Source organism: Ambystoma mexicanum, chromosome 4p (assembly GCF_040938575.1).
Source record: "Ambystoma mexicanum isolate Mex_15411 chromosome 4p, UKY_AmexF1_1, whole genome shotgun sequence".
NCBI classification, from domain to species: Eukaryota; Metazoa; Chordata; class Amphibia; order Caudata; family Ambystomatidae; genus Ambystoma; species Ambystoma mexicanum.
The window spans coordinates 658,488,404-658,504,048 of record NC_090927.1 but is presented as its reverse complement, the minus strand read 5'-3'; the positions used below and the strand labels follow the sequence as shown (position 1 = coordinate 658,504,048).

General features: G+C 45.9%; 1 protein-coding gene across 7 annotated transcripts in view; it reads right to left on the bottom strand.

The window, feature by feature from the left end:
* The window catches only part of ADGRB3 (adhesion G protein-coupled receptor B3), a 1,879,974-nt gene that overhangs the window by 769,472 nt on the left and 1,094,857 nt on the right, over positions 1-15,645 (bottom strand). For all 7 annotated transcript variants that reach the window (XM_069606193.1, XM_069606199.1, XM_069606200.1 and 4 more), the window contains one exon: positions 116-218. In XM_069606193.1, coding sequence (XP_069462294.1) covers positions 116-218 — 103 coding nt within the window. The remainder of the gene's footprint in view (positions 1-115; positions 219-15,645) is intronic.

Below are 15,645 nucleotides of genomic sequence, written 5' to 3'. Positions count from 1 at the left end.
ACTGAGAAAATTATTTGCATGTTTGCAACATTGGAAACTAGGGTATATTGAGTGGAGCATCGCCAGCACTGAGAATATAGCGAAACAAACAGTTCTGTTCTGTATTAATACTTACATTAACCAAATGAGCAAGTTCAATTTCCACCACTGAATCCGTCGTTTTGGGCTCAGGCCTAATCGTGACCACAATTATTCTGGAATTAACAACCGTATAATTTCTGAAAGAAAGATGACAACAGAACATGGGTTAATGTCGAGACAGCAATATAACCTCCATCCTGCGAATACACGGGCAGGCCGATCAAGAAATGAAAAATGAAGCTTGAGGAGCGCTGTCTTTGTGTAGGTTAATGAAATTCCCAGAGCTGCGGTCCCTACTGGACACAGAAAAGATTAGATAACAGCAGCGCTGACAGCACTGTCTCCCCTTAAGTATGGTTCACTGATTAGAAAGACAGATCGACGACATGGCCCGTCAAGCAATCTTAAAATGGACATCATTCATTTATCTCAAGGTGAGTTCAGCCGTCTTGTTTTCCTGGTGACGGAACATCTCTCTTTTTTCTGAAGGTGCTGCCTTGGCCGTTTTGCCACTGGTAACTTAACTAACGGTAAGATGTCTATCGAGCTCACAGAACGTTTCCCAATGGGGTTTTGCCATTATAAAATGCTTTTGTGAATTAGGCTTAAAGGGTTCCAAGGGATTGATTGTTTTTTGCATAAACTGAGACAAACAGTTTCTGATCAGGGACAGACTTTGCATTCATGTCAATGAGCCACCAATGATTAAAGTGCACAGAATCGGTATGCAGGAATATTTCAAATGTAAAATGGATGTTCCCAAAGCAAGACGCGCAACAGTCTCGTAAAACATCAGATACTGATTGTGGTAGACTCTTCGCTCAGGTCTCATCGTGTGACAGCCCTGACCAATGGTGCAGACTGTCACATGCAAAGGGGCTGTGCATGAAATGGAGGACTTGGCAGAAAATGGCTGGCAGCCCAACCCTCCCTGCATTTGTGTATATTGGTAAGCACAGATACAGATGTTCATTGGCTCTCTGAGCGTTTAAGTGGGCCCGGTGCATCATTGATCTGGGTGGAGGACTTGGCCTATGAATTTCATCAGGCGGCCAGGTATTCAGAGCAAACATCATGTGATAAGGCTTACAGGGCAAAGCACCCAAATGTCTCGAATTACAATTCAATCTCTGATTCGGAAAGAACATGAATAACTGAGCAAAAATGCTTTACGTTATTATTATTATTAGAGTATTCATTGAGTGCAGACCTAGCTTCGGGAAGCAAAGGAGCAATGTCAAAGTCCCCAGCTTTATACGCAAATCCGTTGGAGGCTCGAGCTTTAATATTGTGGCCTATGGAACAACCTCCCCATTAACTTGAGAAAGGAGCCATCATATTAGACATTTAGAAAAACCTAAAGACCTGGCTGTTCATTTAAAGCACCACGCTCCTAGACCCAATCTTCTGCCATGTTCATCTCAGTGTACTGAAACTATTATACATGACCTTCCATGTACCCCCAACATCTCTCTCATACCCACTTCTTCTGCTGTTCTTTTTCCTTATCTATCAATGTAATGAGCTCCCAGATACCCAAGGGTGCAACGTGTTGTAACAAATGCAATAATAAATAAATAAATAAATAAATAAATAAATAAAATTGGGGGAACTGCATGCCAGACAGTTCTCCTACAACAGCCTTGCACCTTGTCAGACCAGACACAGTTGGAGCCTGTGACATGGGCTTACAGTTCTGTGGACAACTCTTTGGGAATCAGATAGGCTCCAACCAGTGTACTTGATGTACCCAGTGACACCAACTACCTTGGGACTGGAGGTTTTCAGCCCCCACTGGGACCGTCCAGAAGAGGATCGCCCCCCCCCAAAGGAGAGGGCGTCTTAAGGTCTATTGTTTGCAGGAGATGAGGAGCTCCCACGAGGAGCACTTCTTCAGTTGCTCTCGTTTGTCTGGCCTATGGTCTGGGAAACAGACAAAAACAGAGGCATCAACTGTGTGTCGGAAGAGCATGAACACCACAGAGAGACATTTCCATTTGCTTTCACACATTGTGTCCTCAAGCACATCAAGTTTATGAAATAATCACGAAATTCCTGTTTTCTTTTTTCTTAAAAATGTAATCCCAACTTCTCACTATGTGTAGCTTGTTGTGTAAGAGGATTCAATTCAGCACTACCGCCAAGTCAACGCCTAGTCTAGAATACTGAATGAAAACCCTTATTGATATATCTTTATGTCCAGTTCATGCGTTCTGGATGAATACCCCTATATAACACCCCTCTCTTGGAATCCTCCTGACCCCACTGAGCCAAGAAGTAGGTTTGTTTTGCAAATTTAAAAGATTTATTTGATAAATTAAACAATATATATATATATATCACGCTTTATAATAAATTAATAATTGAATAGCACACTTAATCTGATATGATAAAGATTAACAACGGAGAATCTGGCACTAGCACACTTCTTGATAATCACTGAGGAGTTGACATGAAATGGATAAGATAGCAACAATACTTTTATAGTTTCAAATGGATGCAATGTGGAATGAAATGCAGTAAAGAAAATAACTTGATAGGATTTCAGCAAAAGACAATGTAATCACTTTCTTGGACAATTCACCCCCCCCCTTTTATGCAATGCAAGGAAATGGAAGGAAGGCACACAGTTCTCAGAAATGCAATTAAATGTGATTCAGTTCACCCCAGCAACTTAGACTACAGAAGTTGAAAACACAGGCCCAATGCTTTGATATGTGCTGGCAATGGAGTGAAAATATGTTAAAATGCTTTTAATTCCCTCTAGGAGGTTCAGGGTGAGTGAAATCAAGTTAATATTAGTCCAGGCTCACTCTAGCAGTGATGCAGGGATAGTTTTTATGAGGCAAACGATTTTTTTCAGAGGAAAGCAAAAGCAGCTATCTTTTGCAAGTGGAGAAATTTTCAAATCGCGGCAAAATTCGCGAATGCGTTTGGTGCGATTACAGAGGTACTACAAGGGCTAGCAATATCGTTTTGTGTTCCTAGGGAAGCCTAGGATCTCAGCTTCCAGATGAAAGTTACTGCAAGTCCCTAGCACAAACGGTCACGGAGATATGAGCGATTAAATAAAGGTCGTTTTTCAGATTTGAAATTTTAAAGTTCAAAAAGACAAGTGCAGCTTGCAACTAGAAAATGACAAGTGACAGCTTTACAAATGACAGGTGACAGTTAGGAGACAGTTCTACTTAGATTAAAATAGGATTGAATTATATTATTTTAACTAAGAGATTGGTTCTGCACAGTTTTCTAGGTACTCACACTATATTCTTGAGTTAAATGGGCCTCGCCACGGATCTGGTCAGGTTTTAGACAGGACTCTGGTCTCTGCACTTCACAGTGATCTGGGTCAGCTCTCTCTGGTTCTGCTAACAGGTCAGCTCTACTCTGCTGGTCTGGTCTGGGTCTCTGAAGTTGATGGAGGTAAAGTATGGATTTTCCAGCAGAGTTTCCAGCTGCAAATGGATTTGGAGGTCCCTATCTGTCCTGTCTGTCTGCTTTTATGTGTTTTTTTTATGGGTGTGTGTGCAGCATCACTAGACCCTACCCCTCTCCACTTATCATTGGCCAAGCTTTCATTTCTCCCCTGATTGGGGGAGCTAAGTTGTGTCAGAGTGATGTCATTTTACAGCCTGCAGAAAGTCCACTCCTCCTGTCAACTTACACACAAATCTAGATTTGAACCAAATACATATTTGCAGAGGTACATGTTGTTTTAAAATCATATGCACCCATCATGCATTACAGGAGGTATACCCTGTTCAAACTCTGCTCTTCCTGGGAGCTTGCATTCAGAAATGGCAATATTTTGCACTTTTTAACTGGTTTGCAATACCGGACATTACCCCAAATTTACACACATGTGCGCAAGGAGTATGGACATTAGTTGATGAAGTGTCAGATTTTTCACATGCACACATTTTGAGTAATATCCTCTTTTCCGCTAAAACTCCCCTGAACATGCCACCGGTTCTAAAAACCTCTTAAAATGTGGGCAGAAAAATCACAAGAATTATGGTGTCATTTAAATAATTTTCACAAGTCCGTACTATGAGTTATTCATCTTTTTAGAGTTATGTTCTGGCCCCAAAGGGGTGTGGTTTTCCTCCAGCACAAGGTTGAATTTCTGGTTTTTCCAGTTCTGCCAAGCCATCTTGCTCTCACAGGCAGTGCTCCTCCCCTTTGCTTCAGGAGGAAGCTACTTTTACAGCCCCCGTAATAAAACCTTTGCCTGAGTCAGGACAGGGCTTTGTTCAGAGCTCCTGTATTCTGTGGGGCTCCCCTTAATTCAATTATCAGAGAGATGGCATATCCTTAGTGTGGCCAGCAAAAGGCAGATAGGCCTGGGAACAGAGCTGTGACTCAAGTTTCACTCCTGATGGGGGGTAGTTGCCAGGCAGAATTCAGTTCCTTAAGCCAGGTTTCAGATAAAATGTCACTTTTTGTTACCCAGTTTAAGTCAAGACAATGTTTACATATGCAGCTAAAATGCTGATTCTAAGGTTAAAACTATGACATTTAAACAATTGCAACCAATGTGACACTCAAAGTAGGTCACTCAGTCAATTTAAACACTTAGATTTTTAGTGTCTTTCAGTCCAAATTTACTTAAACTGCTGAAATCCACAGCTCAGCCAGTCTTGTTATAAACCTTCAAGTCACTTCAGAATATAACTTTACATTGGATCCACCTCTCAGTAAGTCTTTCTTTGGCTTGCTTTGGGTTAATTTATTCAGTTTTCTACAAAAAAGTAAAATCTGGTGGTTTTAAAACGCCGGCTTTTGGATAGTGGTGAGTACTGGTACTGCACCCCTTTTTGGGATTTAAGAAAATGAATTCCCAACAGTTATGGGTTTGCTTTTGGCAATCAGCATTGCCACTCCCAATGGTTTCAGACTACTGTGTGGGTAGTCCAATGGTGGTTTTAGGCAGCGTCCTTCTGTGCCCATAACATCGGCAAAAATGAGCGGCAGCCTATTCTTCATGCATTTCCCTGTGCATTTTCTGGGAAGCTCTGGCCATCATGATGTTTTCATGTCAGTACTGCACAGTTTTGAGGTAGGGCTTGGATGCATGGGTAAATACATCCCACAAGCCCCCCTCTTGCGATGGCCATTCGGTTTCACTGATGGGACTCGCAAGATCTGGGATGTTTCCTCATCTTCTTCCAATGGATGGCACAGTTCAGCATCTTTTCCTCCATCCGGTCGGATCGATCGGTTCTCCTCGCCGGTCCTGATGGGAATATTGGGCGGTACCCCGGGCCCATTGCGTCTCTGCTCTCGGTCTCCGGATCGTCCTCCTTGTCCCGTCTCCAGGTTTTCTTTCTCCTAGGACGACAAAGGAAGAGCGGCAATACCTATTCATAGACGTTTTTCCACCACTGTTGAGATAGTGGGGCAGCATATGCATTTCATCATAACGAAAATTACATTCTTATTTTGAAAAAAAAAACAGTATAACTAAGAGACAGTTTCATGCAAATCACAATATTTTAGAGACTAGATGTGGTATGTTTTATGGTTGGAACTGAATTAGTCTGAGACAGTACCCGCTAGGATTCCAGAGGATTCCTCCAGTTGTTGCAGAGTGTGCCTGGGATGGCAACATTTCAACTGGTTTATGTGGACCCACTTGTCTTCCCCCGCTGCCAAAGGACCTTTGGGGATGTGGATTTTGTAGGCCACAGGGGAGATCTTGTCGATGATCTCAAAGGGTCCCTTCCATGTAGGCAAAAATTTGCGCTGCTTTGCCTGGTTTCTTTGGAAGTTGTATAGATAGACCCGGTCCCCCACCTGATATTCCTTCCTGGAAGTTTTCAGGTCATAATGGGTCTTCATGCTATCAGCCGATCTTTCTAGATTCCACTGAGCATAAGCAAAAGCATGTTGAAGGTCTTTCCTTAAATTCTCCACATACTCATGAGTAGTGGAGGCATTTATCAGTGTCTGCTCTTGGGTCCTGTAGAGAAAATGCTGAGGAAGCACCATCTTGCGCCCAGTCATCAACTCAAATGGTGACATTTTGGTTGCAGATGAAGGGGTAGATCTGATGGCCATTAGGACCAGAGGTAATCGGATATCCCAACTTGGCCCAGAATCTGCCACAAACTTCTTTAATATGCTCACAATTGTCCGGTTATATCTCTCTACTGCTCCAGAAGAAGCTGGCCTGTAAGCAATATGTAACTTCCTTTTGACCCCCAGTATCTCCCACATCTCTGTCATTACTTCACTGGTGAAGTGGCTACCCCTGTCTGACTCAATCCTTTGAGGTAGACCAAAACGGGAAAAGATGTGGTTAATCATCAAGGCAGCTGCCGTTTCTGCCTTGCAATTTGGGGCTGGGAGACATTCCACCCACTTGGTAAACAAGCATGTCACAGTCAACATATACTTATTCCCCCTAGCCGAGCGAATCACGGGGCCTACGAAGTCGATTTGTAAATCTGACCATGGCAGTGTCATCCCCCTCTTTTGGAGAGGCGCACGGTGCGTGAGGGATGATGGCTGAAATTGTGCACACACAAGACACCCCTTCAAATATTGGTCGAGGTCCTGCCCCATGTGTGGCCAGTATGCAACCTCTCTTAAGATTTCCAATGTTGTGTGAAACCCCCTATGACCGGCAGTAGCCGCATCATGGGCGTGACTTAACATCAGGCTTCGGAATGAGGTAGGAACCACCCACTGATCGTGGCCAGCTTTGGATTTCCTTACCAGCAAACCGTCTTGGATCCGGAACATTTTTTGACATTTCATCAACACTCTTAGGTCCTCTTTCCCAGTGTAATCGGTATCCGTCAGGGGAAAGTTCTCAGGGTCCTCAAGGTGCTGGTAAAATTTACCAATTACTGGATCCCCCTTCTGAGCTGTAATCAAATCAGCATCAGGGGTCTCCTTACTCCATTGTGCAATTGAAAGGTCGTTGTGAGCATTTGTCTGGGACCTAGTGATAGCAGTGACCTGGATTTCCCCCAACAGGGACTCAATCTCAATTAGATCCCCTTGGATGGCCCCGGTTTTGGCCAGCTGATCAGCTAAGTCATTTCCAGTTTTGTCTGGTCCCTCTACTTTGGAATGACCCTTGATCTTTTTCCAATAGATGGTCAGCTCGTTCGAGGTGACCAGATCATCAATGTTTTGGATCAACTTCCCATGTTTCAAGGGTTTGTTGTTAGCACATAACATGCCTCTGGTTTTCCAATTAACCAGGTGCTCCACGAACCCGTTCCGTACATAATCCGAATCTGTGATTATGACCAGTTCGTGGAGTTGATGCTGGACAGCAGTGAGGATGGCCTGATGCACAGCCATCAATTCTGCCACCTGACTACTTCGGGGACCAATTTTGTATCCAGCGGAGGGTTCTGGGGACTCATTCACCCATGCATTCCCTACGCCGGCCACCAGCTCTTTCTCCCCGTTGTTGTCAACATGGTACGAGCATCCATCCACATAGACAGTGGGCATTCCCTCACACTTGTCCTCTTCAAAGACTTTGTGTGGGGAATTAAGGTATGCCTCCATGTTGTCCTTGATTTTTAGACTTTCGTCCTCGAGACAGTTTTCTCTAGCACAATCATGCAAGTCAGCCAGACCTTGCGCGAGGGGACTCTTCTTGTTTTGGCCATATCTGACCTCCACAGGAAAGCCTTGCATTGACAGAATCCAGGAAGTAATTCGGGAATTACTCACATTTCCGGCCCGGATTCTGTCACTTTGGAGATATTGCAGAGGCTGGTGTGGAGTCTCCACTATGATGTGTTCCCCCTGGATAAACGGGCGGTAATTCTTCAATGCCCACACCGTTGCCAGGAGTGCCTTCTCACAATCGTTGAATTTTTCCTCCACAGAGGATAAAGTTTTGCTCGCATAGGAGATTACTTTATTGACCTTGTCATGCTTTTGGTATAATACTGCCATCAAGCACGTATTAGAGAACCCTGTCTCCAGGAAGAACTCCTTGTTTCTGACCGGGTAAGCTAGGCAAGGCGCTTGTGAGAGGCTTCTTTTGAGTTGTCTTACTGCCTCGGCTTGTTCTGGACCCCATTCCCACTTGACCCCCCCCTTCAGGAGATGAATCAGGGGTCTGGTGATCTCTGCGTAGCCCTCAATGAACTTTCTGCTGTAATTAGTCAGTCCAAGGAGGCTCCTTAGTTCCCGCAAAGTTGTGGGGTCTTTCAGTTTCTGAAGTGCTTCCACTTTCTTTTCCTGGGGACAGAGACCCTGAGGAGTAATCTCATGCCCCAAGAAATTAACACGGGTTCTACACCACTGTGCTTTCTGAAAGGAAAGTTTTGCTCCGGCGGCCCTCAACTGTGTCAGAACATAACGGATCTCCGCTATGTGTTCCTCCACAGATGAACTTTTGACGAGGACATCATCTACATAAGCCAGGTTACCCCTCGCACCCAGGTCGGGCATGGCCTTATGTAGGAAAATATTGAACTCATTACCGGAATTAAGGTATCCGAAGGGAGTCCAGGTCCAGGTGTACTGCTGGCCCCCAAAGGTAAAAGCCAGTTTGTATTGGTCCTCCCTACTGACAGGCACGGTCCAGTACCCATTGGTCAGGTCTATTGCAGTGAATACCTGTGACCCCTGGATCTGGGCCAGCCCTTGGTCAATGTAGGGCAGAGGCCATCGGGAAGTATGGACCCGTTTGTTGAGCTCCCTAAGGTCAGCACAGAGTCTCCACTGGCCGTTTGGCTTCAATATTCCCAGCACCGGATTATTGAAGGTGCTGTGGACTGGACGGATTATTCCCCGGGACTCAAGGTTTTTAATTATTTCAGTAAGGGACTCCATTGATGCGAGAGGCAAGCGATATTGCTTCACAAACACTGGAGTCATGCCAGGGTCCGTGGGGATTGTTGTTGTGTGGATGTCAGTGCGACCACAGTCATATGAGTCTACAGCAAAGAGATCTTGGAAATCCAAGAAAACTTGTTTCAACTTTTGCTTTTGTTCCAGAGTCACACAGGCATCAGCTAGGTTGACTCTCTCTTCCACCATCTGCCTGAAGCCTGGAAAGACTTCTGGTTTGGCTATCTCCGCGGCCTCCTCCAACTGGGTGGAGAAGTCCCTGGTCAGAGTGCTGATTTGGACTGGAGGCTTCAGGTGGGAAAGGCAGCCCTCATGGACCTGGAAAATCACCTCATCCCTCCTGAAGTCACAAGTCACATCTTCCTTACCATAGGGGCAGGAAGTGTACACCAGGAAGTTCCCCCCATGCCGGGTAAAAATCCTGTCTGGTGTTGTATTGTCATCACTGTCACTGTCAAAGCAGTCCTTGGGGATTGGCCCTAGCAGTTCATTTCCAAGATCAATGGAGAAATGTCGGTCATCAACCGCCATTCCAATAATGGTGCCTGCGGCTAGAGTAATACTCTTTAAGTCGCTGTTATCCACCTCTATTGGAATGGTGTCATGTTCTATGTTGACTAATGGAGTTGGGTTTACCCCCACCCCTTGCTGTTGGAGAGAAGCATTTAGATGTATGTAAGCATCAGGGTTTTTCAACTCTTGTCCCCTTTTAACTTTCACTTCCAGGGAGAATTGTCGGGTCCTTTCTGGGATGGTGACTTCCTCTTTAACCTGAATTTCAACTGCATAAGGTAGCAATTGAGCTGACCTAAATGCTTTTTCTGGATCATCAAAGCCCATGGGATTATCCGCTAATCGGGACCAAGCTTTGAAGTTTATTAGGTCCAAACTAATGGCAAAGCGATTGAGAATGTCACTGCCTAAGTAAAAGGCGGCCGTGACGTCTCGCACGACCCAACAATTATGGACTATGCTCTTGTTGCCAATGGAGATTTTGAGCATACACCTGCTTGGCAGGAGATGTTTGGAATTAGGTGCTTCCAGGTCCATTTCCCATTTGTCTATCAGTTTGAAGGTGGGAATGGCTGGATCTTTTGGGAGTTGGCGGAACATGGCTTCGCTGATGGAGCTCTTACCGTTGTCCTTCCCATCATTTAACTGAACAGGGATGAACAACTGCTCTCCAATTTGCTGAATATCAGCCAGGCTCTGAGCTGATTTCACATCTTTCTGGACTATAGGAGTGGGAGTTTCTGATTGTGGATTAGTATAGAATCTCAGAGTGTTTCCTTCCAGCGTGGAGTACCACTTTAGACTGGAAGGAAGGTTGATTTTCAGAAATAGAGAGGACCCTCTACCACCAGTCTCTTGTCCTACTGCTATTACTGTCACGTCTGGAATTTGGCTATTCTGGAAGTGGAATTCTACTTGGTCAGATTTTTGTTCAACCATGTGGCAGGTGCCGTTTAAACTAACATGGTTGACACTCTGTTTTAATTTTATTGGTCGGCTAGTCTGGGTCCAGAGGACCTTGTTTACGCAATCTATTAGGGATGACAACCTTCTCAGGAGGTCATTCCCCAGTAAACAAGGGGTGCCCTCTGGGGTCACTATTATGACCGGGTGTTTCAACTTGTGTCGCCCAATTTTAATGTCCGAATCTGCCGTCCCCTCGACGGGAATTTCCTTCCCGTCAAAGTTCTGCAGTTGTCCAGGAAGAGAGGTGAACTGCATTCAGTTCATCAAAGGCCCTTCTGGACCGAAGGGTAGCTTGAGATCCAGTGTCCACCAGTGCCAAAATTGTACCCTGCCCCTGCACTTGTACCGGGGGCATAGTATCTTCCCTCCTTCTCCTCAAGGGGGCACAGATAATGCACATTTTTGGACAACTGGTGGGCTAACTTTCTGGTTTTGGACATCGCTAGCGAAAAGATTTGGGCAGAATTCTGTGGAGAGCCTTGGGAATCTGAAAGAAAAAGTTGGCAACTGGAGATCAGAGCCATTGTGGGTTCCCCTGGCTCCGGTTCCGGGCCGCCCCCCCCCCTTTTTGGAGGCCGTCATCAGGATGGGTTTGAACCAGGGGATTTTCTTGCTGTTGGTTCTGGGATGAGATGGTGGGTTGCGGTAGCTCAGTCTCCACATCTCCCCAGTCTGGATTTGCATCCCTAGGGACCCATTTTTCTTTGGGAGGAGTTCCCCCCTCTCTGAAGGAGAAGATCCTTTTCCCAGGATCCTCTGAGGATCCCTCTCCCTCAAATTGGAAGATCTGTACCTCCTCCTCAAACTGAGTCTGTTTGGGTCTTTTGTTTCTCCTACCCCCCCCTCTGCTCCTTAGGAGGCAGACTTTCAGGGGCAAGAGATTTTGTTTCCGGTTCCTGGGTTTCCAGGGGCTGTTAACAAGTGAGGAAGGAAGCTTCCTCCAAGGCTTTACACCCCCCTTCCCCTTGTGCCTCCTCCCTGGGAACCGGTGAGTTATCGGGGTGCTGCCCCCGTCATTGTTCTGGAGCACCAGGTCCAGAGTTGGGTGCGTTCTGCGCCGGCATGCCCATCTGAGGGTTCTGCTGAGCCCTCAGTATGTGACCCAAATCCCGCGCCATGTTTTGAACCTGGCGCTCTAACTGGGAAACCCGCTCAGGCTGATACGGGGCCCTGTTTTCTCCCCTGGGCTGATCCCGGGAAGGGTAGCTATCCCTTCTTTGGTAGTACCCCTGGTTGGGAAGATTTGGGTACCCCTCCACCCTTGGCCTCCCCTCTCCCGGATTCAGTGGTCTGGGCTCAGGGAATTGGGGAAAGAAGGATGGATGGTTTTGGGGCTGAAAATTGGGTGGATACCTGGGGAAAAAGTTCTGCCCAGGATTCAGAGAATTTCTGCCCTCCGGTGGGAAGTTAGGAGGAAAGTTCCCTGGGTTAGGTTCTTGGCTGGATCTCCCCCCTTGGGCTTGAGGAGTCCACACATAACCCAGGATGGGTCTGTTTCCCTTGTAACGGGGGCTTACATAATCAGGAGAGCGAGGGACCCCATTTGTGGGGCTGCCTCCCTGGCTCCCTGTCTGTGACTGGCCCGAGGACCTTCTGGGCCTAGCATTATTAGGTGCCGGTAGGTTTTTAGGCCCCCCCATCTCCAAATCCAAAACGGGGGTGACCTTTACCTCTGCCACCTTGGCAGCAGCAGGGGTGCTGTTGGCTTTGGGGTTTTTCTGGGCATTACTTTTGCTATCTACCGGTTTCTGCACCTCATAGATCCGGGTAGCCTGTTCAATGACCCAGTCTAAAGATCTTTTCTCGTGAAAATCCCTCACGAGCTGGGTCATTATGTATTTGGGCAAGGCATGAAAAAATGTATTGATGAATTCTCTACTGTCTGTGCGCACCCTTCTGGTGGTCTGCGCAAAAGCACGTTTCTGTTCTTGCACAAATTCTTGTGGGGCCTGATCCTCCCCACATTGCAAATTGTAGGCTGCCTTGCGAGCCTCTTGAAGATTTCTATGAATGGAAAAATGTTTCAAGATGGCCGCCTTATAGGTGGACCATCTTAAATGATTTTGGTCCTCCAGCCCCGCAAAGAAACTGGAGTATTCCGGGGAGAAGGTCCACTTTACATATTGAATACAGCTTTGGCTGTCCTTCAAATGGAAAGTCTCCATCATTTGCTCAAACAACTCTAAGTGCTCCCAAACAGAATACTTAGCGTTCTTATTGTAAGGCGTGATGACGCTCCTGATCGCCTTAATCTGCTTTAAGGGGTCCTTAAGCAAGGCCCTTTTTGCCTTATTGGCCTTTTTGGGTCGGGTAACCCTTGTCCATTCATCCTCTGACTCAGAGGCACTGCTCCCAGAGGTTCCTGTCTGTTCTTCCAGGTTTTCCCGGATTCTGCGAGCCTGGGAATGGCTGGCAGAATGTGGGGACCTGGTCTCCTGTTTCCTGTGGTGCTCAGAGGAGTCCTCAGATCCCTCCTTGCTGCCAGGATTTGCTGGGTACCCCCCCCACTGACCTAACTGGGCAGAGGTTTTCAGGATGCCCTTAAGCGGCCTACTCTCCTGGGGTTCCCCACTGAACTGTACTGTACTTGGGTGCCCATACCCGGATGCCCACCCCTCCATTCCTGAGTGGTACTGGCCTATGAGCCCCATACTTTTAGCTGGATAGTAATCTGCCATCCCTGTGGCCCTGTGCTCATGTGCGCCAGGGGACATGGGGGTGGTAGAGTCCAGGGACTGGGAGAGATGAAGGCCCCTGGTGTTAGGGCTCCTGAGGTTATGGTCAGGAGTCTCTCTTTCCCAGCGGACCTCATCTCTATCCGCCCTTGCTCCCTGTTGCAATGCAAGAGCCTGCATTTGTGCTTTCAGTTCCTCAGTCAAGGCCTTACTAGACTCTATCAGTCTCTCCTGCATAGCTACCTGTTGTTGGAGCCTATCATTGTGTTGACAGAGGGCCTCATTTTCCCTCTGTGCTTCCTGGTTGGTCCTGGAGAACTGGGCCAGTCTTTGCTGCAGGAGGTTTACCTCCTGAGTCCCATCCCTACTGGCCTGCTCCTTTCTTGCCAGAGCATCTTCCACCCTTCTGGTGTGCTCTACCAAGTTCCGGTTTTCTTTTTGGAGGTCACCCAGCCCCTGGAGGGCCAGGTGATTTTCTTCAATTTCCTTTTTTAAGTGGCAGACTTCCTGGCCTAAAGTGTCTCTTTCCTGACTGAGAGCCTGCATCTGTGCTGCCAGGTCGTCCCTCTGTCGTTGAAAGGCACCAGCTTTTTGGCGCTCCTCATCAAACTCTGCCTGGGTATCCAGGTCTTTCAGAATCAGTTTATTGCTCTCCTCTTTCTCTCTATCTAGCTGGCTTTGCAGGGTGACTACCTGCTCCGCGCATGCCCTGTTGAAATTGATCTGTTGCTCCAACTTTTTCTGGTTCTGCAGTAGGGAGTCCAAACCTTCTTGGTATTCCTTCTGCAAGGCCAGAAATCTGGTATCCTGTTCTGCCTTTTCCTGTTGCAGGATGTCCATATCCTCTTTTATTTTAATGATGTGCTGTCTACTCTCATTTTCTGACTCCTGGCTCCCCTGCAGCCTCTGCTCAGAAGAGACCAGATCAGATCGGGCCTTCTCTAACGCCATCTGTCGCTTGTTCGCCAGATCTTGGCTTTCAGTACATTTAACCTGCATGTCTCCCATATATAGGTACAGGTATGCCGCTATCCTAACCATCTTGTCTTGTTCATCCTTAGCTTTAGGAGCCATGTATAGTTCACTCAGGGCCACATGTAGGGGACCCTGATCTCTCCATAGGTCTGACCCTGTTTCAGTGACCTGTCGCGTGATGGCCTGCAACCAGGCATCCTAGCCCTGTTCAGTCCATTCACCTCTCACAAATAGTTTATGTAAGAGGTGCTCTCTGGCTATTTTCATGTCTACTAAGGTCGTCATTCTAGAGATTGGTCTCTGTCCTGACTTACAGAAGTTTGTATTTTATTTTTTTTGCAAAACAGACCTTTTCCTAAGAGCTTTCCTTTGAGGAGTGCTTTACAGCGTAACACAGCGTAGTAATCCAACCGGATATGTGTATCTGGTCAGCTGGCACGCTGTATTAATCTGCACAAATGGTAGATCTAACCCAAACGTCCGGCACGAGCCCCCAATTTGTAAGAGGATTCAATTCAGCACTACCGCAAAGTCAACGCCTAGTCTAGAATACTGAATGAAAACCCTTATTGATATATCTTTATGTCCAGTTCATGCATTCTGGATGACTACCCCTATATAACACCCCTCTCTTGGAATCCTCCTGACCCCACTGAGCCAAGAAGTAGGTTTGTTTTGCAAATTTAAAAGATTTATTTGATAAATTAAACAATATATATATATATATATATATATCACGTTTTATAATAAATTAATAATTGAATAGCACACTTAATCTGATATGATAAAGATTAACAACGAAGAATCTGGCACTATCACACTTCTTGATAATCACTAAGGAGTTGACATGAAATGGATAAGATAGCAACAATACTTTTATAGTTTCAAATGGATGCAATGTGGAATGAAATGCAGTAAAGAAAATAACTTGATAGGATTTCAGCAAAAGACAATGTAATCACTTTCTTGGACAATTCACCCCCCCTTTTATGCAATGCAAGGAAATGGAAGGAAGGCACACAGTTCTCAGAAATGCAATTAAATGTGATTCAGTTCACCCCAGCAACTTAGACTACAGAAGTTGAAAACACAGGCCCAATGCTTTGATATGTGCTGGCAATGGAGTGAAAATATGTTAACATGCTTTTAATTCCCTGTAGGAGGTTCAGGGTGAGTGAAATCAAGTTAATATTAGTCCAGGCTCACTCTAGCAGTGATGCAGGGATAGTTTTTATGAGGCAAATGATTTTTTTCAGAGGAAAGCAAAAGCAGCTATCTTTTGCAAGTGGAGAAATTTTAGCAATATCGTTTTGTGGTCCTAGGAAAGCCTAGGATCTCAGCTTCCAGATGAAAGTTACTGCAAGTCTCTAGCACAAACGGTCACGGAGATATGAGCGATTAAATAAAGGTCGTTTTTCAGATTTGAAATTTTAAAGTTCAAAAAGACAAGTGCAGCTTGCAACTAGAAAATGACAAGTGACAGCTTTACAAATGACAGGTGACAGTTAGGAGACAGTTCTACTTAGATTAAAATAGGATTGAATTATATTATTTTAACTAAGAGATTGGTTCTGCACAGTTTTCTAGGTACTCACACTATATTCTT